The sequence below is a fragment of the Falco punctatus genome, assembly GCF_963210335.1.
Source record: "Falco punctatus genome assembly, chromosome: 7".
Classification (NCBI taxonomy): domain Eukaryota; kingdom Metazoa; phylum Chordata; class Aves; order Falconiformes; family Falconidae; genus Falco; species Falco punctatus.
This window is the reverse complement of record NC_137587.1, coordinates 73,192,988-73,215,522: the sequence shown is the minus strand read 5'-3', so window position 1 is coordinate 73,215,522 and position 22,535 is coordinate 73,192,988. Positions and strand designations below refer to the sequence as shown.

The 22,535-nt window shown below is 48.5% G+C and overlaps 1 protein-coding gene across 2 annotated transcripts in view; it reads right to left on the bottom strand.

Annotated features, from left to right (window-relative positions):
* Positions 1-22,535, bottom strand: part of ALPK3 (alpha kinase 3) — a 34,552-nt gene that overhangs the window by 2,891 nt on the left and 9,126 nt on the right. Inside the window, exons 2-9 of one of the 2 annotated variants that reach the window (XM_080397162.1) lie at positions 19,154-19,275; positions 11,489-11,606; positions 9,190-10,198; positions 3,712-5,560; positions 2,459-2,606; positions 926-1,053; positions 616-651; positions 220-494 (exon numbers count right to left, since the gene is read on the bottom strand). In XM_080397162.1, the coding sequence (XP_080253288.1) occupies positions 220-494; positions 616-651; positions 926-1,053; positions 2,459-2,606; positions 3,712-5,560; positions 9,190-10,198; positions 11,489-11,606; positions 19,154-19,275 (3,685 nt within the window). Of the gene's footprint in view, positions 1-219; positions 495-615; positions 652-925; positions 1,054-2,458; positions 2,607-3,711; positions 5,561-9,189; positions 10,199-11,488; positions 11,607-12,566; positions 19,085-19,153; positions 19,276-22,535 lie in introns of those variants that run through there. The other variant, XM_080397163.1, reaches the window with a different exon arrangement.

Genomic DNA, 22,535 nt, shown 5'->3' with positions numbered 1-22,535 from the left:
CAGGAAAGCTCTGAGCAGCTCCATGTTGCTCAGAGAGAAGAGCTGAAGCAAAGTATAACAAGGACATCACCAGCTCACTGGAACGTGGCCCCACCCCTCCAAAGCATTCAAAAAGTGGAAGGAAATGGAGCATGTGGGCACGAAGGTGGGGACCATGGCATAGGCAGATGGGGAGGGTGTGGGGGAAACAGGTGGAAGGTGACCCACAAGGATGCCCACCTGGATGGTGATATCGTAGTTCTTCTCAACAAGGCTGTTCTCATTCTTGGTCCCAAAGGCAATGAAATTGTGCACTTTGATGACACAGGTGCAGCCAGACTCAAAGACAGGCTCCAGGCCATAGATGGCTCTGGCACGGCAGGCTTTGCGCAGGAAACCGGCACCCACTTCCACGTCCTCACTCACCACACGCCCGAAGAGTTTATCCCCCCAGTAGCCTGCGTCAGCCAAACCCTTCGCAAACACCATGGGCGTCATCTCAATCTCCTCTCCAACTGAAGGAGGGAACAGCTGGTGAGGGGGGGCAACACAGGCATGTCCTGCCCCTACCACAGAGCTGCCTGCCCCTGCACAGGAAAGGGCAGCAGTTGCAGCTAGTCAGCATGTGGCCCTTACCTTCAATCTCTTCCCGCAAAATAAATCCTGACAGCACTACAGGAGACAGAAAGCAAAGAGAAGTGTCAAGGTCCTGCCAGAGTCCCACCCTGCCCCATGCACTTCCACACCAAGGGACAGCAAGGAGGATGGTGTGAATTGCTCATAAACTAGGACATGGAGGCAGATGCATCTCACAGAGGTGGTGTTATGGGGCATGCAAGGCTCACCCTCCACAGCCTAGCACCAAGCCCTATTTGCAGTTTGTCACACCACCCCACAGCACACCCAGGCAGCTGGGAGAGCTGTAGGGCTGCTGAGGGCTCCTCACCTTCTGGGCTGAGCAGGAAGTCAGTGGAGTCAGTGCCGTACTCGTTGCTGATCACACACCGGTAGACCCCGCAGTCCTTCTGGGATGCCTGCACAATAGCCAAGGCTGCCTGGCCCTCGTCTCCAGCACTGGAAGAAACCAGAGCATAGCCTCAGCCCTGTATGATGCGTGGAGGCACACAGGAGCCCTATGACAGCCACTGCCCTTGGAGAGCTGGAAAAGGGCTACAAAGGAAGCCAGCCCAAGGGGATCCCAGCTACTCCCTGGCACCTCATGGCACCAGGAGTCCCACCCTCAAGTTTGTACTCACAGAGATGCTTATCTTCCAGGCAAGCCCTGCAAAATCTGTCTGGGATTGGGCTACACACTACTGAGCCTCTGAGTGTAGCTGAGTCAGGGCTGTGCTTGGGCTAACAGAACAACATCTGGATGAGATGGCTGGAAGCCAAACAGCCACGGAGATGTCCAGCTTAATCTTCAGCTGTTCATGAGTGAGGGTAGACACCACTCACCATCCTGCAGCCCACTCCTCTCTGAGGGACTGGCAAAGCACAAGCTCTGTATCAGTAGGCTGCCAGTCTTCCCCAGCTTGCAGCACCAAGCTTTGGTCTGGCAGTTCCTCTAGCCAAGGTGGCAACATACCTGGCAGACATGTCTCCACAAGAACCAAAGGCCTACCCCACACAGCCAGTGTGAACCAGCATGGGGGCTATAGGCCAATGAGGCAGGACCCTCATCCTGAGACCTGCTGGCTAAACAGGCTCTGCTCTGGTCAGCTAGAAGGCAATGGCTACTCCTGGTCCACTTGCCTGAGCTCTAATATCTGCCATAGAAGATCATTTCTGCCCACTCATTATAAAGGGATGCTCAAAGGTATCAGGCAAATCCTATCCAATGTGGATGATATTCCCACACAAGCTTCCTTGGGCTTGACAACTAGTTGCTCTACATAATGAGCCCAAAAGAGCATTTGGGATATAAGCCACCCAGCTGTCTAAACATGCTTTCCCTGTGCAATGGCAATGTCAAGAGATAGAGAGGGCACAACCAGAGCTATTTTTTCCCTGTTGGTGCTTCCCAGTGGTGGTTGCATGGAAGTGCCTGCTTGGGTGCAGCATGCAGACCCTCCCAGCACAGCTGCCACCCTCACATGTATCACTTGGGGTTTTGCAGCTCACATGCAGCTCTCAAACTCTGAGATGGGCACAGCACCTTCCCTGCCCTCTCTGAGGTTTCGGTTCAGCCCCTGCCCTCCCTAGGGCTCTGCTACTTTGAGTAGCATTGGCCCTTCAGCCAAACTTCCAGATTGAGCATCAATAGGATGAATTTGGCAGCAATTCCCCATCTGGGCAATCCCTCCCTCCCCAGGCAATGAGAAGATAAAGTTCACAACATACTATGCCATGCAATGAGCTTCCCATGCAGCCTTAACAGAAGGGGCAACTTCACCCCAGTAAACACAAGGAGCTGGGTTTAAAACATGAACTCAGGGCTATGCACAAGGACTACAATGAAGCAGAGCTGGCAGGTTACCTCCTTTGGGCTTCTGCTACAGGGATCTCATCTTTGTACCACATCAGCTTAGAATCAGTCAAAATATTGAAGAACTGGCACCAAAGTTTCAGGTTTCCTGATGCATCAGAAAATTGTTCTGCCCTGATCTTACGAATCACCTGCGGAGCTAAAGACAGGGTGCAAAGAGGTCAATGGTGAGACACACAGTGCTGGCTGTAGCTCTGGGTACAGGCCAGCCTACTCCAGTGCTGCTGCTTCGGACTTTGGTGTTGGGTATCACATGTATGTCAACACAGCCTGGTATAACGTTACCTTCCCATTACCTCTGCCTGAATACATACAGTGGAATACGGGTGATACAAATTTGTTCAACAGCACAGCACTGCAATACCTAGTGAGGCTTGGCCAGAGGCAATGCAGAAAACCACTAAACAATCATCTACTGAAGTATGGATTTACCAAGGTTACTCCTACTTTTGCAAGAGTGCTGATTTCTGTGAAGATATCACCTGGCTCCCACAAGTGCTTCAACACCAGGATTACACCTTCTCAAATTCAACACCATGAAGGATCAAATTAGCATTGACCATGGAGTCATACCATACCATGGGGTTGACCACAAAAAAGGAGGGTGCATGCTGCTGATGCCCACTGGACCCCCAACCAGCATGAGTCACAGTAAGGACCAGGACATGGAGACCAAAAACAAGAGAATGATTGTTGCAGCACTCTCCAAACTATCATGCTGCAACAAGGTCTTTTGCCGCCTTATACCAGCATACTCTTCATACAGTCCCTCTGCTGCCTTTTCCTCATCCTGCCTCATCTAGGCCGTGTGTTCTCTCTTCTCTTACTTCTTCCTCTCTCTCCTTCTCTTCCTTGGCTACTCCCTCTTCATTGGCTCTCAACCACTTAACCACCCACAGCTGCACTTTATCTACATCGGCCAACCCACAGCTGTATATTATCAATGATAATTAACCCAGCTTCATTCTAATACAAATGATATGATTCCTTTAGCCAGGGAAGTCCAGGCTGCAGAGACAGGCAGTCTCAGCACTGCTGTCTCTTACATTCCTCCACGCTCCCTGCGGTAGGGAAGAAATCTTGGGACAGACTTCTGGCTTTCACACAGGCAAAGGGCGATGCTGAAAACCCTGCAAATGCACCAAACTCATGCAGCCCTAGCTGGCTATCATGGGCTCAGTTGGCCAGGTTCCCCCTGTAGGCAATAAGGAAATGTGCTTAATGGGGATTACTTTTTCCCTTACCTTTAAATGGGTTATTTGTTTTCTTGGACTCTGCTGGCTGTGCTTCTGGCTTAGCATCTTCAGGGACCTCGTGGTCACCACTGCTGTCACCTGTGGGCTCCTCATACAACTTAGGAACCTCCAGTGTGGACATCTTCCTCACAAGGGTTGGCGAGCGCTGCTCTGCAGGAAGGGATGGAGCCAGGGCAGGCGACGGCAACAGGGCTATGTTATTCCTAGGTTGCCATGGTGAAATGGTAGGACTTCTCAGGTGCTCCGAGCTCTCTGGGGTTGCCTCCTCTTCCTCCCCCACCTGCTTGGTTTTTGGCAGGTATATTTTGCGCCGGGCCCCAGAAGCAAGCTCCTCTGGTGTGGCACAAGGTAGCACTGTCAAAGGGTCACCAGGGCTCTCTTTTTCAGGGCTCACTGGAGGCAAGTTGGATATGTTATTAGGAGGCTGCCCTGCTTCAGCTGCCGGCATACTGCCCACCACAATGGAGGGCACAGAGAGCTGGGGTGGTCCCTCCGCCTCAGGAGCAACCCGGGTACGTCTCTTTGGTGGCACAGGCCTGCAAGCCAGCATCTCCTTGCTGGTAACAAATTCCTCGTTAATCATGCCCGTGATCCGCCTGGATGTCCTGGGGGTCAGAGGCAAGCTCTCTGCTGTCTGGAAGAGCTGGTTGTTTTGTACCTTTTCCAAAACTCTCCTTGAGGTGCAGGGGCTCAGGCCTGCAATGCCCATCTCTGGGAGCATGGCTTCCTCTGCATTGGGCTGCTCCTTGTCCCTGGGGTCAGTGTCTTTTGTGGCATCCTGACTGCTATCTGACATTTTTAAAAGCAGCAGTAGATAGTTCTTCAAGGAGGAAACAAGGTTTTTGTGCTGCATCTCATCCTCTAAAGACATCTCCCGAGGTCTCTCAGGCCTAGACAGGACCAGTGGTACTTGTGGCTGAACCTCAGCACCTCCTTCTAAAGTGCCTAAAGGTGCTGCCGGTTCCTGGCATGGAGCTGCAGCTGTTTGCTCTCCTCCTTCTTTCCCCTGAGGTCCTACAGGCACTGGTTTGGCACTCTCCTCCCATAAAGTGCTGGCTAAAAGCTTCTCTTGAGGGGCAGATCCATCTGCCATTTTGATTTTTGTTTCTCTGCTTGCAGGAGGCAGCAGCTGGGCTCCAGATGGGACCTCTCCTGCTATGGCCTCTAACCCTGGGGCACCATGAGCTGCAAGCGGTACCTCCTGAGCCACCAACATCCCTGCTGCAGGAGCGGGAAGCAGCTCTTCCTTGGCAAGCTGAACTGAAGCAGGAGCTGGTGTTTTAGTCTCCTGAAGTCCCAAAGGTGTCCCTCCTGCCTCCCCCTGTGAAGCCGCAGGAGATGGCTTTGTTGCGCTGCTTTCTCCTGCCTCTGCACCAGGACAGCTCCCAGACAGCTCTGCTCCTGTCTCTTTGCTCTTCTCATCCTTGACTACTGTCTGTTGTGTGATTTGCTTGAGAAGAGTGTTGTCACCAGGCTCTGGAGAACTTGATTTCTTTAGCAATGGCTTCTCTTCACCTTGGCTTTTGTCTTCTTGATTTAACAGTCCTTGTTGGGTCTCTCTAACCTCAAAAGCATGGGAATGTCCTTCTGCTTGCTTCCTAGTGGGAGGGTGCTCCTTGCTGGACTGCACATGGTCTGGAGAAGGTGATGGTGGCTTTGGTGGCTCCTGAGGCCTCAGCTGAGAATTTGTCCTTTTCCCAGCCCCCCTGCTCTCCTGGGAGACAGGCACCTCTTTCCTGAGCTCCTCTAACTTACTGGCTTGCTGACCGGTCCCTACAATTGGATTGGACACTGGGTGTTTTAGGTCACTAGCAGACTGTCCCACTGCTGCTCCAACCTAGTGGGAAAAAATATATATAGAAAGTTAGCATAATTTTACTGCCTGGGTCTGCTCAGTGGTGCTTGTGGTCCATATGTACCACATGGCACTGCCCAACTTCTGCTTCAGTCATAAGTATTAACTTGGTATCACTGATACTCACTCCTCCAGGGCCTCCTGGCTTCACCACTGTCCCGCAATAGTGGGTCCCACAGCCCCCTGTCATGCTGCACAAAACTTTTTTTTACTTCTAATCAACTCTTCTGCCTTTCAATGCCTTGGTTGTGCACAAAGAAGCAGGAAATCTACCTCTCTAAAACATTAAATGGTCTTTAATGCAGTTTTCTCTGACATGGTGCCTTCCCAAGGAGCAAAACTTTCCCATTTTCACCAGTCATTGCCAAGACCTTGTGTAATTTCCTTGCTCTTTTTTAAGACTCAGTGTTCCCCCTATACTATATCTGCAATCTCCACTGTGGGATTGGGTGATCGTCATGTCACACACCATCTGGATGAGGCTGCCCAAATGATTCATAGTGAAACTGTACACCATAACTTTATCTGTGCTATTCAACCATCCTGTTTCTTTGACATTCGGGAAGCTCAAATGTTTCCGACTGCAGCTGCACACTAGCAGACATTTCAGCAAACTGACCGCTGTGATGGCTGAGCTTTACCCTGAGGAGATCTGGTGAAATCCTTCAGCCAAGGAGCACTATCTATTTTGGTAGGGTAAGGCTCAGGGGAGGCAGCAATAGCACTGATACATGCTGCGCCCAGCTGATACCGAGCTAGCAACACCAAGACAATCACATGGGAACAGGGCATGTACACAACAGGTTCTCCTTCCATCCCAGAGTATCTGCTGCTAAAGATTTTGAGGCCTCTGACTTGAGCTTTAAGCCTCCAAAATGAGGTCCATGGGAAAGGAGCGCTGTGGCACTTACCCATTCTATTTTGTGCCACTTCAGCTTCATTTGAATCTTGGAAAAAACAGGAAAGGTAATGCTGGTCTCTCAGCAAGCCCTTCCCCTGGCCACTGTTACAACAATGTGAGTATCAGAGGACTGGAGTGGGAAGAGCAGCATTAGGGGGGGCTATTACTGCACACACAATTCAAGTCTGCTTCCTTGGTAGACTACAAAGGATGCCAAAGGCTGGGCAGTTTGTCTCTGCACACAGGGTGTGCAGAAATAGGGCTCCACAGTTCACAGGGCTGCACAGGCACCCCCCAAATGCCACACATCCCTGCTGCTGCTCCCCTAGAGCCATGTCCTGGGGGTCAGAGGCAAGTTCTCTGCTTGCCTGCTTCCACAGGCCGAGTGTCACAACACAGAGCACCCCAGTGCTCAGGCTTGAAAGGTATAATTTTAAGAGACAGATAGGCTTTATACAGTGAAACCCCACTGGGTTTTACCACACTATTAGGTCCTCCAAGGCACAGAAAGGTATGGGGATGGACACTGACCAATCTAACCCCAGGGCCAGCCCTGGGCCCTCTGCACCAGGGGCTGAGCAGCACAGTGCCCAAGGGGGCCTGAGGTGGACCAAGGGTGGTGGTTCACCGATGGATGTACAGAGCTAGCTCTACACAATGGTGCTGGTCAATAAGGGCATCTCTTTGGCTGAAGAGGACTTGGGGGAAGTTTCCTTATCGTTGGTGCACAAACTAAAGCTTATTCAGAAAAGCTTGCAGAAAGCTTTTCAGAAAGGCATCTGTCCTTAAGTAACTGTAAAACTCTTACATGCCTCTAGTTTGAGTAATATAATAGAATTATCAATTTAAGTTAGGCAAGAGCAATCACCATGCAAATTCAGTTTCTTCCTTGCTCTCACGCATGAGGATGTTCAGATCCTGGCATTTTGCAAAGCCCTTCTGCTACAGATAAATCCAGCTCAAAAGAAAAGTCCTGAGCACGAAGCCCAGCAGCTAGTCCCAAGGTGAGGAAGATACTCATGCTATGACCTTGTCTTGTTTAAGAGAGATTAAAAAAGAAAAAGACAAGCAACCCATGTCCTGGGGAGTGAAAATATCCTCAAACACTTCAGAGTCAGCTTTAAAGGGCTTTAAAATGGCTTGTCTGGTCACACGGAAGTCTGAGCCCTTTCCCCAGCATCACCACTAGCTGATGCATTCAAATTCAAATCAAAAGCATTCCCTTTTGTCTACTCAAAGGCCCATCAGCTGGCAAGTTACAAGTTTCCCTCTGTGAGTGGGTTTTTGAAGAGGAAAATACTATGTCAAAGGCTCAGAGATGACAGCCCAAGCCTGGCTACTACACACCAACACTTTCCGTCCTCCTTAAGAGCAAGGGGTGTAAAAATGCAGAGAGGGAGAAAAACTGCTTTGTCATGGGCTCACATGCACAGCAATAATTTCTGTAGCAATATGGAATGCTGATGGGTCAGATTAAACATGGGTTCAGGGTGCTGCACTGTGGCAAGGCCAGGACCCAGATGCTCACTTCACTGCTTAACGTAGCATTACATTACCAGTAAATGATGCTCCTGCCTACAGGTAAAAAATCCAGAAGAGAAAGAAAGAAAATTTTTTTCACTGGAGCAACCAGCAGTACCACTTTCCGTATTATGCATGTTTCCACAGCCTGAAGTATTTGCATTACCTACCAAGGGAGATGGCTGCACCCTCTGATCATGCTGAAGTGTTTTAGTCTGTACTGAAAGTGTACACCTGCCATAGCTCAAACATCAAATACTGACAGGACCTGCAAATTGGACTCAGAACCTTTTACCACAGAAGGGGTCATTAAAGAAAAATGGGAAATGAAAAAAAAAAGACTGGTAACTTTCAGTGTAATATTTTCATGGAAAATGCTTCAGGTTAAGTGACAAAAATAGAAGTTGACTAAAAGATGCAGTGAGGGTCAGGAGCAGGTGCTGTACCCTGGCACTGCATCAGCACCACAATGAGTCTTGCAACAGAGTTTTTCCAACAGAGAAGAGCCAAAAAATAGCCCAAATCTACTGTATACATGTTGCACTATATTTATAAATTTATTAATAATTTAATACATAATTTATTATACTATTTATAGATTTATACTATTTATAAATTTATAAAATTCAATGACCTACGTGGCACAGCTCATGTGGTATACCTAGCACGCTGTGCTCATTTGCATCGGGGGGGGGGGGGGGGGGGGGCTCATTAAACACCAGCTGAAGTTCAGGTGCAGTTGCTAAACTGAACATGTCATCAGTCTCGCTGCCTGCCGTAAGCACAAGGCATCCACCCCCAACTATAAATAGCCATTCAGTGCTCCCTGCTTAACAGATTTGGAAACATTTTGCATGAGGTCAGCCTACAGATTAAACAGGAGAGCTCACAGCATGCCCCAGGCCACCCAGAGACCAGCTGCTTGGCTAGAGGGCCCTGACATACATCTTTGCCTCACCACCTCATCTGACAGTTATTTGGAGATGGGGTGGAAGCTCTGTTGTCTGGGCACAAAAAGTCCAGAAAGACCTTTTTCCTGGATGCTTTTGCCAGTGGAGAACTATGAAGCCTCAGCAGCAGATCCCATGGGATACATGCAGCCTCTCAGAGCTGGTGCCACAATACAATGGTGCAGCACAAATATTTTCTTGTTACAACCCCTGTGTTGGCTGTTTTCTGTCCTAGTTACCTCTGGACTGACGGCTTTGTTTCCTTCCAGCTTCTGGGCTTGGTGCTGGCCTCTTTGTCCCTCAGACGGCACAGGTCCTGCCTCCATCACCTCCGAGGATGGCAGAGCATCCTCTGTCTGTCTGCTGACTGCTACAGGCTGCAGGGCAGCCTCACTCACAGCCTCTTCCTTGGCTCCCACTTCCTCTTCCCCTGCTGCTGGCTTCACTTGCTTATCAAAATACATCTCTTTCAAAGAGAAGTGCATGTCACCATTAGTATCATGATTCACAGCTTTCCCAGGCTCTTTGACTTTTGGACTCTTTTCCTCTTCTTGATCATTTGCCACCCTTAAACGTGCACTCCTGCGTAAGGGGACAGGAGGGGCAAACCTTGGATTTAGAGAGGGACTGGCCCTGTCTCGCCCACTTTGTTCTCTCTTGGAAGCTTCCTGCTTCACTGCGGGAGGAGCTTCCACCTTCTTTTTCTTTTTAGCTGCAGAGTCTTTTGCCACTGGCTTAGTTGCTAGGTCCTCCACCGTCTCGTAGATGTATGCAAGAAAGCTGTTCCCATTCTCCTCCACACTTTCCAAAGGGGCATCTCCATTGGTGGTCACCTCTGCTTTCAAAGGTGCTATCAGTTTGTTTGGAAAGCCTGTCACCGCATTGACTGGCTGTTCCTTTGGCTCATTAATAGACTGGGAATCTGCGACATGCACTTTTGCTGCATCCTCCTCCCACCTAGAGGCTCCTGACTGGAGATTCAGATCCCTGGCCAGCCGCCGCTTCCTCTGGAGCCGATCAGGGCTCATTCCCTGCAGCTTCTCCACCTCCACATTTTCTTTCCCTCGTTTCTTGCCTTGTTCTATCTCTCGCAACTTTTCTTCAGCTTTTCTCTTAATTTTGTCAAACCACTTCTGATGGATTTTGAATTCCGTCATCGTTCCCACTTCCAACACACCAGAGCAGGACACAATGCCTTTGTTATTTCTAGCTGAGGCCTGGTAAATGCCTGCATCTTCTTCTTGGCACCTGGAAACCAAAAGCTCTGCATGAGACCTGCCCATCCTCCCCAGGCACTATGGCTGGGCACACAGGCATACATGCTGTCCCACTTCTTGCTCCATAGGGGCCAGAAGACAAAGACATGGCCCTTGAGGTACCTGTGGCAGGCCTGGAGCTGGCCTCCCTCCCCAGGCTCTGCCTGTTCTCAGCACTAGCAGATAAGCAAGTTGGATGTTAAACCAGTACTCAGCTCTGCCCTGAGCTGTAACTCTGATAAGAGGGCTGTGATTGAGGAGGAACAGCTAGCACCAGGCATCCCAGCTGTTCTTGGCCATATTCCTCTGCAGGATCTTCTCCTCTTAGCTCTTCACAGCCTACATGACATTTCTGTTCTTCCTCCATTCTACTACCTTACTAGAGCCTTCCCCCTCTGCTTCACAGGCATACACGTGCCATCTCTGCTTTCACTCCTCAGGAACGCCTGGCCCATGGAGATCCCTGCTCCTGGCAGGAGGTGAACCAGCCTCTGATGGAAACCTGGAGCACACCTGAGGTGGCAGAAAAGCCAGGCTAAAAGCATAAGGATGACAGGACTACTATCAGCAGTACCAATATTCTGCTCTTTCAGACAGTGCTACACCTTCTGACATCCCAAATCCAGGACCTGAGGTGCAACACATCTCTGCTTGCCAGGGACACAGACGGTGTGCCTGGCTCTCCAGAAATACGGTCCTCGTTTAAAGTTAAAAGAAGCTGGTAGTCAGGGATGAATAGAGGTGGCCCTCCATCCAAGTGCCAAAGCAGCCCTTTCCTTCCCTGACCTCACAGTGAGAGCTATGAAAGGTCCTTCTCGGCGAGGGCTGCAGCCCCTCTGTCTCTTTGCCCTTGCCTAGAACACTCATATGAACTGTTTCTGTCCTTGTCCTGCCTGATCCCCCAGACCATCATCCTGGTGGCAGCTAGTACTTCCCCTTTGCTCACCTTCGCCCAACCCTAATGCTCAGCTCCTATCTGGTGCAGCTATAGCACACATTGCCACCAGCATTGAAGGCTCCAGAGAGAAATTTCTCCTGACCTTCCTCTTGCTTTCAGCACGGCAGCTATTCCCAGATGCAGTAATGGATCTCATGCTGATGTGATCAGGCAGTCAAAGAGCTGAAGGGGAAGGGACAGCCAGGAACATGGTAATGGGGAGCAGAAGGGGCCAGCCTGGGTGCTGAGGGGAGATCACTGCTGACAGCCAGCTCCTCCAAATACTGAAAGTGTGCTTGGAGCTCCCATCACCAAATCCAACCACTCTCCAACTTCTCTACTCACTTGTACAGCTGCAATGTGTGGCGATTTCCATGACGGAATATCTCATACTTAGGTAAGCCACAGTAGCGGTCCATCTCTTCATCATCCTTATACCATGTCACCTCTGGCTGTGGGTATCCTGGGGAGGAGACATGTGGTATATTAGGGCGTGAAACATTGCAACCAGTAGCACAGCACACCTGCTCCTGTGGGGACAAGGTATCAACAGCAAAACAAAATGCTCCAGCAGAATAGGATACATGTTATTCTTGGCTCACTGCATTCTTTACATCACACAGCAGAAAGTGTTGTCAGTGGAAACCCTGATGGGTTTATCCAAGTCTTTTATCACTCCTAGGAATAGGGCTATTTTTGAGAAAAAAATCCCAGCACTTCATCCCTCAACAGAGGGGAGTAGATCACACGATCGTCTCCTGTAACACTGGCTGGGAGAAGGTGAGCATACTGTCACTTTTATAGGAAGAGGCATGTTTTGCTGAGACTAAGGCTAAGGTTAGAAAACAGGCATCCACCCCTCCATGGAGCTCACAGCTTTTCACCAAGTGTCACAGCCTGTAAGCTGATCCAAAAGTTTCCATTGAACAGAAACAACCTTGATTGCATCACAGCCAGTCTGGTGTCCTACAAATGTCACTTGACAACAGATGTCACCTGCCTTTTCAGTAAAATGACATCATGATGTGCGTGACTGGCTGGCTAGCAGGCTGGGCATGCAGCCATGTTCCTGCTAGCAACAGCAGTGGTGGATCAGCATGAGTACCTGACATGGACCAGGGCTAGCCACAGACCTAGTTTTCCACTAGCAGCAGCTCTTGCTCAGAATAAGAGCAGTTTTCAGGGGAAAACTGCTCAAGCTAGTGGCCAACATTGGTTCCCAGACTTCACACAGGGCTCTCCACATAGCCAAGCTGACCCCAAGGGCATGGGATAAAAGTTTCAATGATCACATCATGCCTCTGCTTAAGTTGATGTGCTCAACAGTTGTTCAAAGCCCCAGGACAGACATCTGAAGCTTATCTCCTGTAAACGCCCCTGCTGGCTTTCTGTGCTGCCAAAGCGAGTCCAGCACACTGCTTACCTCCACCAGTCCCCAAGGGTCTCCCCAGCATCCCAGAATGGAGCCAGAGGGTCAGGTCTCATTAACAGCCCTGGCATGGGGCCAGCAAGGGCTCTCCAGGAATATCCAATGCATCCAGACTCTGGCTCTGAAGTGGAGAGAGGGCAGGGACAGGGCACTACCCACCTAACCTGGACCCTTCCCAGCTGCCAACCTGACCAGGGCCCTTTTCATTTCCAGGGTCAGGAGCCTCCTATTTGCACCAGCCAGAGATGCTGGCAGCTTGCAGCAATGCCTGAGCCCAGCTTACACCTGCTCCCATGAAGGTCCCATAGTGGGAGTGAAAGACCAGGAGCAAGGATTCATCAGCAAGAATTCACCCTGGTTTTGGCCAACTCAAAATGCCTTTGACTAGAAAAGCAGCATATACCAGATCTCCTCATGTATCACTTGGCCGTTCCTGCCACAGTCTGCTCTTTTGATATACTCCCTATCCCCATTCCTTGCTTGCTGGGGCTCTCCAGCATCCTCTGGGGCCTCGAGGGACTTAGCCCCCTGGAACCAGACAGGGTTAGGGCAAGTCTCAAAAGATTTTTTCTTTCCTGCTCTTTTCCATAAAGAACAGCCATCCCCATAGCCCAGATACCCCTGCAGACTTGATTTTCCCCTATTATCTTCTTTTGCTCATTGAGGTCAGGTAGATGCCCTGCCCCTGGCATCAACCCTCTCCATCCCCACTGCCCATACATCTCTTGCACCCTTTCCTGCCTCATTGCCCTCCCACTGCTACCATCAGCAGCTTTGGCTTTCTGTTGGTTAGTACTTTGTTCCTACTCTTCTGCAGGAAGCTAAGTCATGACTTTTTCCTGAAGCCCTTCTTGCAAGGCTCTCCATCTTCCCCTTTAGTCCCCATCTTGCCATGGTCTGCTCTCTGCTGCTGCTCTGGCCCTCCAAACCAGTTTGCATAAGAAGTGCAAAGCCCTCAGATACTTAAAGCTGAAGCAAATGAGCCCTAAAGTGCTAACTGGAGGAGGCCACAAGTGTACCCTAGTGATGGGATCACCAGGGATCAATGCTGCTGCTTATGTTTTCTGTAAGTATTAGCTACTGACTATACTTGGCAACTGTACCCTGAGCTGAATAAGCATGTGGCTGTTTCCTTCTGGTCCAGGGAAAAGGAACAAACCAGTTTTCATACACAGCTCACACTTTGCCCAGGGGAACCCCAGCCCTCCCAAGGGCTGTTCTGCATACAAGACCTTCAGGAGGCCCCCACAGTTCATAATGCAGGGAGCTGGCAGGTAGATTCTCCTAATACTCTATGAACAGCAATCAAAGGGATTCCAATTCTGGGAACTGCAAGCTTATCATTTCCAAGAAACCTGTGATGTCGTGTTCCCCCCCGCCCCGTAGCCTCTGCAGCTGATTCCTATTCCCAGCTGACAACTGCCAGAAAGAGCTGCAATTTCTATAGCTGTGTAGTGGCTCCATGAAAAGCTTTTCCTCCTGTTAAGCCTAAACTCCCTTTGACCTGTAGCATTTGTGTCCTTGAGGCTACCTGCTCCCTACCAGGGGCTACCACCATACCAGCCCAGTACAGACAAGAAGGGACTAGCCCCTGCTGCAGCCTCCAGCCTGCAGTGAAAGGGAGCTACAGGCAAGTGATGGCTGGAAACCTGTAGGCAGAGGGATGCTGAAAGGCTTCGCACCTCCCATGCGGAAACAGTGGCCCCAGCTGCCTGTTCAAACACCAGCTGTCCTTCCCTAGGGGCTATAACTGGAACCAAGCAGGGAATGAAGAGATGCTGTGCAGGGGCAAGGCTCCCTGTACTCCACTGGAGGGGAGCTGCTGCTGACACTGTAGGCATCACTCTTCAGGCTTCTGAGCAAATAAAATTCCCCTAGCTCACGGGGTGGGGAGGGCAGGCATCACTCCTGGGCACACCCCCTGCAACCACAACATCTGTAGTTAGCCCAGCTGCCATGACAGGCCAGTTTTAAGGGTGCCAGTGGGACAGGGTAGCTGACCCAAGGGCACCATCAGCAGGTACTGCCACACTGCAGGGCACCAGTTGCCCACCCTTAACATAAGCACATTGCTAGAGAGCAGCCATTCATAGATCAGGCACTCACCCTTCCAAAACCTGTCACTCCCATAGACCCACTGTACAGCTGGTGACAAGAAGGATTTGCTGGCAGCTGGTCCCATGTGTTCACCAGCAAGTGTCCCCCAGTTGCAGACAGAGTGGTGCTGGGCATTCCTGGGGAGGAGGGCAGGTGCCCATTGCACATCTTTGAGCCCAGCAAAAGTTTTTGGGAAGCATGTCTTCCAGAAGCATTGCTCCAGCATGATGACCAGCTACTGCAGGACCCAGGAGGCTTTTCTATGCAAAGATTTATTTTTCTTTTATGGAGATTGCCAAGTTTAGATCAAATATTTTTTCCCCAAAGTTGTTAGAAGTCTGGGAATTCTTCAGAGCTTTGGTGACCTTATCCAAAACAGTTATTGCAATAGTTATCCAAAATCACCTAGAGAAACTCCATTTAAAGCAACTTTTTTGGGGCAGGGGCAGGCAGCAGTTAGCCTTCTGGAACTTAGGAAGGTGAAAAGTTTAGAACAATTACACAATCTCCAGTTTCCCATTTCTGCTTTACACAAGCTATGTGAACTAAGGGCTTCAAGCAGTTTTGGGAGGAAAAGTCATGGTAAGATCTCATCCTTTCTGGCTTTATCAATTTAAATCTCCCCATCACCTGAAGACAAGGAAGCATCCAGTAATGCTGACAGGAGGGACAGATACTCACTAAGAGCAGTAGCTCCCCATGCCACCAGCCTGCGTGCTCATTCTCCATCCCTCTCTTGCACTGGCTGCCCCAAATCCAGGCATCCTCGCCTCCCACCAGCTCTCCGTCTGCTCTTGTACTCAACTACCCCATCCCCAAACCCACCCATCCACCCCTCTCACAGCCCCTGCATTTCTCCAGACATCCTTCATTCAAGCATTTAATTCTCATCCTTCAAACATTTCCCTAAGAGGGCCACAAATGCAACAAGTTCAGCTTTATGCTTACTAAAATCCTCATCCACTAGGCATGCGATTCTCTGCTCATCTGACTCCAGCTTCCTTCCCCAAGCCCATTCCCTTCCATAGCTCTACAATAAAACAAGACTGCTTCTGGGCATGTTGCTTTGTTCCTGTCCCCTCTAGGGATGTGCTACTCAGAGTGCAGATGCCCACATTGATCAAGCACCTGCATAGCATGGGAGAGGTACCAGCCTGGACACTTCTTCAAGCACAAGCACTGACCCATGAAGGGAGTGACAGGACCTAGTAGCTCCTGGGCTGATGATTTGGGTAGCCAGGTCAGAGGAGTTGAACCTGCCTAAGGAGGACTGAAACAGTGCTGAAGAGGCAGTTGTGCAATATAGCTGGCACTGACACACAATGGTCTTTACTAGATCCAATCATCACCTCTCCCAGTTGGCCTCATTCCCTAACAAGCAGTCACAGGCCCAGGTCCCTTCATCCAAGCCCCCACATTTCACCAGCCAACATCTCTCCTTCCCAGCCAACACTATAACAGCAATGACTGAAAAGTTGTAAAATTATTGTAGTAGCACCTCCAATAAGGACCACTCTCTGAAGAGCCCAATATCCACTCACTGAGGAGTATCTGTGATGAACCTTGAGATCCTGAAGTCCAGACAGACCCACCAACAAAAGCACTCAGTGCAAAGAAGCATGGTGTGCTCTGCTCTGTAAGAAACTGCACAGTAAATGGAAGTGCTCTTGTTCCCTTTTTCACATCTCTCAAAGGATGAACTAATTTTGTCTAAAAAAGAAAACACGTCATAACTGATGCAAGATTTGACCCAAAACAATCAAGTCAGATGTACTAGGGACACTGGTAGCAGGCAGAACTAGGCAACAGGAGGAAAGAAGGGCTTGCACAACCACCCAAGAGCATCAGAAGTCTGCCTCTGCCTGACTGGTGTTTTTTTTCTTGCCGGCACCACCCAGCACATTTTATAGGGACTGGCTCTTCAAACAGTTGTAGCTTGCTGCCTTCCTAGGACACGTCCAGCAAGTCACTGGTATTCACAGAAGTGGGACTACCCTGTAACTCTCGTTATTGGTCAAGAAGCAGCAAAAAAAATATTAAGATGTTATTGTAGGTCACATATCCATGTCTGTGGTTTAGAGTCAAAACAGGAGCAGCTGACAGTCTGCCCTTTGCCTCCTGCGAGTCTATGAACCAAAGTGTCCCTGGACTCCAGCCACAGCAGGACTGAGCTGGTTCCACTCTGATCACTGGCCAGGGATGCAACCGCCACTTCCTTTCTCCCCATAAGGTCTCCCAATTGAATGTAAACATCATGGCATGGGGAGATACCTGAACTGCTGATCAGACTTTGCAGTTGGAGTTTGCTTTCCACCTCATGCCCCTCTCTCCCAGAGATCCCCAGCTCCTAAAGCAGTTCACAGGACCACATGCAAGAGATTACCATATAGCATAGGTGGTCCAGGCTGCTTTTAAAGGGCATTTCCATGAAAATTCCTAGTTTTATAGGTTTATAATTTTAAATGCATAAAGACATCCCCCAATCTAGTCTACCAGGTACAAAAATATTGTGATAGGCTACATGCTGAAGATGTTCATTTGACGCTTTCCTTCACTTGAGTAGAAAGTTAGACCACTATCAGTTCAAGTTTTCAGCTGGTACAGTATACCAGGTTGCACTACACAGCATCAGCAGGTCATCCAAAACTTGAAGGCAGCATCCTGCCTACCAAGAGCAAGGATGAACTGCAAGAAGGGCTACAGACTGGATAGAGAACAAATCTGTCTCTAGAGGTTGATACTTCAATTTTGATACAAGCCGAGGAGGTTGCCCTTGGCAGCATAACTCCTGTGCAATCTACAGTGAAGAGTTTCTCTATCTTTTCCAGGTGAGATACTGGAAAGGACATGGACAAGGTCTCCTTGCAGGGCTGACAAGCATCTCATCCCCATTCCTCTTGAAAGGGGAGTGATCATGTTGGGCATCACACCTGCAGGGCACTTCCCAGCCTCCTGTCACCCATCTAGTCTCATGGGTGTACTAGAGCTCAGCTGCACAAGTGCACCTCACCTTGAGAGAGCCCATGCAGAGCTGCTGGAATCATCCAGACTTTGGAAGAGATGAAATTTGTTAAGAGGGAACTATCAACCTCAAGGTGCAGTTGGTGAAGATTTAAGCGAGTGAGAGAAACCAGGACTAGGCACGTTAAAAGAGGTGAGAAATGCTGAAAGGGAGAGCAGTGCTACTACATGTCCTTGCAGTAAGCAGCCATGCCCTGGGTCTGCAGGACTTCTACACTTTCAGGCAAGGGGAAATGGAAGAGAATTCCATCTGCTGTTACTCAAGATTTCCTAACACAGCTAACCATGACTTACTTTTTGACCTCTGACACTCGTGGCTTGCAAAATGGCCAGTTACATGCTACTGCACAGTGTGTCAAGCTTTTGCTTTTAGAAAGCTTTTAATTGGAAAAGCCCTTCTAATGAATCACTAAAGGGCATGATTTGGAGGCATCTACCTAGCAGCCCACTTTTGCCCTAGAAGCAGGAAGCAGTCTGCTCAAGTTAAGCAAATAAAATCAATACACCAGCTATACTCCTGCAAAGAAATCCATAACAGAAGAGCCAAGAAATCAAAGCCATTAGTTGTCAGAAGGGCTCACAGTCTGCGTTTCCTGGTGCACAGCTTATTTACAGCATGTTTCTAATGTCAAACTAGGTTTCCTAACTCTTGGTAAAGCCTTGATCCTTGTGACTAAGGGGCTCACTGGAGATATCCTTCTCCTTCCAAAACTTACAGACTTGTTTAATGTCTCCCACTGGGTAACCTGTCAGAATAATTAACATGAGCAACATCAGGAAGGATCAGAGTTGTAAACAAGTATATACTGTGGAAAAAAGAGTTTCTATATTTCAAGGACAAAAGCTCATCAGCAAAGGGGCTGCCTGCTTTTACACCAATCCACTGCTATACCACATCACTACAATGCCTTAGTACCAGCCCTCTTTCTCAGCCTTCTCCTCTTATTGGCCTAAACCCTTCCTGCCCAAGGTTAGATTTTAGCTCATTGGGCAGATACCTGCTTTTATTCAGATGTTCACAGACACACAGGTTTTGCTGATGCAAATGCAGCTGCACTCTAACCATTTACAGCCAAAGAGCCACAGTTGGCTTCAGTATGATTGCCTTACTCTTCAAAATTGCATATTCCCGAGTTACAGAGTCCAGGATTAGAGAAGAGGCAGAGATTAGGACAATAAAATGTAGCTGGCCCAAGTGGCAACCAGCATATTCCATCTTCTGGTCTTTAAATTTGCCTTGTTTGAGATGTTAGGTTATTTATGCCTTTGCCTCTTTAAATCTCAGGTGTTTCCCCCCCCCCCTTACACTAAAGCTGAAATCATCATGCAGTTGCTGAATCTTTACTTGGCAGTCTGACAACAGTGCACATAAGTATTGTCTTGTTATCACTTGCTCTAGAGTTTAACTAGTGCAAGTCCAGCAAGTGAGGCAGGACCAGGTTATTCACTGAAGACACTGTTACCTGTCACTATGCACGTGAATTTAGCATCAGAGTCCTCGGACACAGAACGGGATTTGATAGTGGTTTCAAATAGTGGCTGGGTTTCCTCCGTCAGCTGAGAAATGATTGTGCAGAAGGTGCTCCTGGAAGATTCAAGAAGCATTTCTTAGAGATCAAAGTACTAGAAAAATCAAAGTGTCCACTTTCTATCTTATCTCAGAAGCCTGTGTTCTTGTTTTAAATGCCCTCCTTCCCTCCCACCATCCCTACACTAGGTTGTTCACAAGTCCAGTCCAGTGTCAGGATATCTGACTGTTCTTTTCACTCTTAAGATGACCAAAAACTAAAGTGTCATTTGGGAGATGTTTCCTTTGTCTTGGCCCTTATGGCTATTGGGGTAATGAATGTCAAGAACCATTTTAGTTTCTGATTATACCAGGACACTTCTTTGATCAGCCAGCAGGCTCACAGCAAGACCCTAAAAAAGAGTCAGCTTCACATTCCCAGTACTGCACCGTCAGTGTTTCAAGTGTTCTGTTCACTGGGGTTTTACTTTATTTGTGTAAAGTTCATATGTAATTTCAGGCTAAGTACAAACTGAACACATCTCCCAAACACAAGCCCTCTTTGAAAGCTCTGCATCAAGAAAACCTGCCTGCTGCAGGGACAGGTCACTGAAGGAGACCTTGAGCCTGGCTTGCAGCTTTCTGAGCTCAGGAATTATATGTGAAGCTGACATCCATTCCCTGTTTAATCTCTCACTGCTGCAGGTAGGCACTTAAACTACATACTCCATGAGCTCAGGCACTGACCTCAAAATTCAGGTTGGGACACCCAAATAGCCAGAACTATCCAAATAGTGCTGTCTATGAAGCTCAGAAATGGACCTTAGATTCTCCAGTCATTTAAGCGCTAGTCAATGATAGCAATAAGTCACCATATTCATACAGCACTGCCAAGCTTGTTGGAGCTTCACCAAGAGAGGCCCCAGAAGATCTGGGCTTTCTGAAATAAAGGAAAATTATTTAATTCCAAGTTGGGTCTTCATTTGGATAGTGCTCTGGGGCTCTTGGAAGGAAACAGCTTTTTTCATTTTTCCCTCTGCAATTAAAACACTGTATATTTACACTAGGAAAGAGGACCCGAAGGTCTCAAGTACAAGGATCTTACAAGAAAAAGCAAGTATCGCAAGAGAACTGGTAGCTGGCAGTTCTACTTACATAATTTTCAGTAGTGAAAGACATTCCTTAAGTGATCAGCTTCTAGAGACATGCAAGAGATCGAACAAACCCCCAAACCATTCCTGACACAGCTCTCCACGAGCAGAAGGGCTCATAGCATGTGGTGAGGGCTCTGTGAGGAGGACCCTGGCCTCACAAGTAGGATGCTGGTGCTGTTGCTACTCATGCTCTACCTGCTGAAGCAGTAGACTTGTTCAGGAAAAACAAACCCCCTCACATTTAGCATGAACCCAGCAAGGTCAGGTGCACAGACAGACTGCACCAGGACTAAACTGCACACATGGCTGAAGGTAAAGGATAGCTTCAGCCAGAGCAACTACCCATTTCATCCACCCAGAAAACTTACCTGGAGGCCACAGTGCTACGATTTTCACTCTGGCTTCCTGCTAGAATGGGTCTGTAAGAGGCACAGGGAGATGAATCCCCAAGTAATAAACTGGGATGCAGCAAGAATCTCACCCAGCTCCCAGGCACTTTGTGTTGGGTAAGGGTGTGGGATAGGGGCAGCTAGGGCTGTTGTAAACTTGACTCATCTATTGAATGAGGGTTATAAGCCCAGTCTACATCCAAACATGTGTGGGATGGGGTAAAAAACAGATTCCACAGCTTAGACTGTTTTCTGTGAAAATCAGACCGGTCCTGGCAAGCAACCCTTCACACAACTCCAGGGCCAGGAAAGGGTTGTGAGAGCCAACAGCCTTTTAAAACCAGATAAACCTTTCCATGCTCCAACCTCAAGAGAAAAAACTTCCATTTCCAAAGAGCAAGGCAGACAATCCAGTACCAAGGCAGTTACTGGTGGGGTTTTGATGGCCCCTTCAATACAGATCCCCAGTCCTAGACCAGTAAATGCCTTTTAGATCCACATAAGGAACTTCCCAAGCATCAATAGCATCAATGAACATGTCACACCCCAGCAGGAGAGCAACCAGATCAGCATCTTAAAAATAAAAACTGATGTGCACACACATAGTGACACTTGGGACCAAGTTTAATCCCAGTACCAAGCCAACAGTATCAGCAGGCAGCACCAAGAATAAGTCTGGTCTGTTCAGTGCAAATCCCACAATCAGGTGAAATTCAGCAAAGGCTACTGAATGGTTTAGGAAAGCAGCATCACCAGAAGCTGGGGGCTCCACAGGCACAGCCCATGAATCAGAGGACACTTGCCCAATGTACACTTGGCAGGACGCCCTGGAAGGTCTATTTAATCTTTCAAAGAAACCATTGTATTAGTCACAGGGGGGGTTTAGAGACTGCAGCACTGTGGGGCTCTCAGCTGACTCACTCCAGCTGCAATGAGACTTGTCCAATTCAAATTGCTTTCTAAACCAGTAATTCAGAGCATGCAAGAAATCTGATACAAAGCAGCAGCCGCTGTTCCTCTGGGCCTTCCTGAAGTTGCATCTTTGCTACAGAAAAAGCCCTGGAGCCTAGGAAGAAGACACCAGCAATTCAGTAGCCTTTTTATATTAAAGAGAGATTTCCATACAAAAGCAGTATGCAGGAGAGGGAGATTTGAGAAGTATATTCCTCATCATCATGGTTTTCTTTTCTTGACTTTTTCAGTTAGCAATCCCACAGCTACCTGCTTCTGCAGCAAGCCAGTAATGCCAGCTGATTTCCAAATGTGTTGTTTTGCCCAAGGCAAAGTACATTTCAAGGCAGAATTCAAATGAATGAGGACCTTTATAATAAAGCACAGGATGGCAGGGGAAGAAGAATATTTCTTCTTTAAAAGTTTCAGGGCAGGCGAATTAATTTTTAATGTCTCTGCATGGAATTCTCACTTTAATATAAGGCAGCTGAACACCCATCCTTTGGCTAAGAGAGGAGTATTTCTTGCACCTTAACACAGGAATTGTGATGAACATTCACTTTGCCATCTGCAGTTCAAGCAAGAATTAGGGATCCAATCATGCAGAGTAAGACTGTTAGATCACTTCAGGGCTCTCTACTAATTAATTAGTACCAAAGCATTACAGATTAATCATGTGCAGTCAGATTCAGCAAAGTGTTTGGTCAGAGCAGTTTAATGCATTGTAGTTTTACCTTCCTAAACTGGAGGGAGAGAATCTGCTGCTTGATAAGCTAAGCAAAAAACAGCATAAAAATCATTAGACAGAGAAGCATGGAAGGGAGCTGAAATAAACCATTACTGA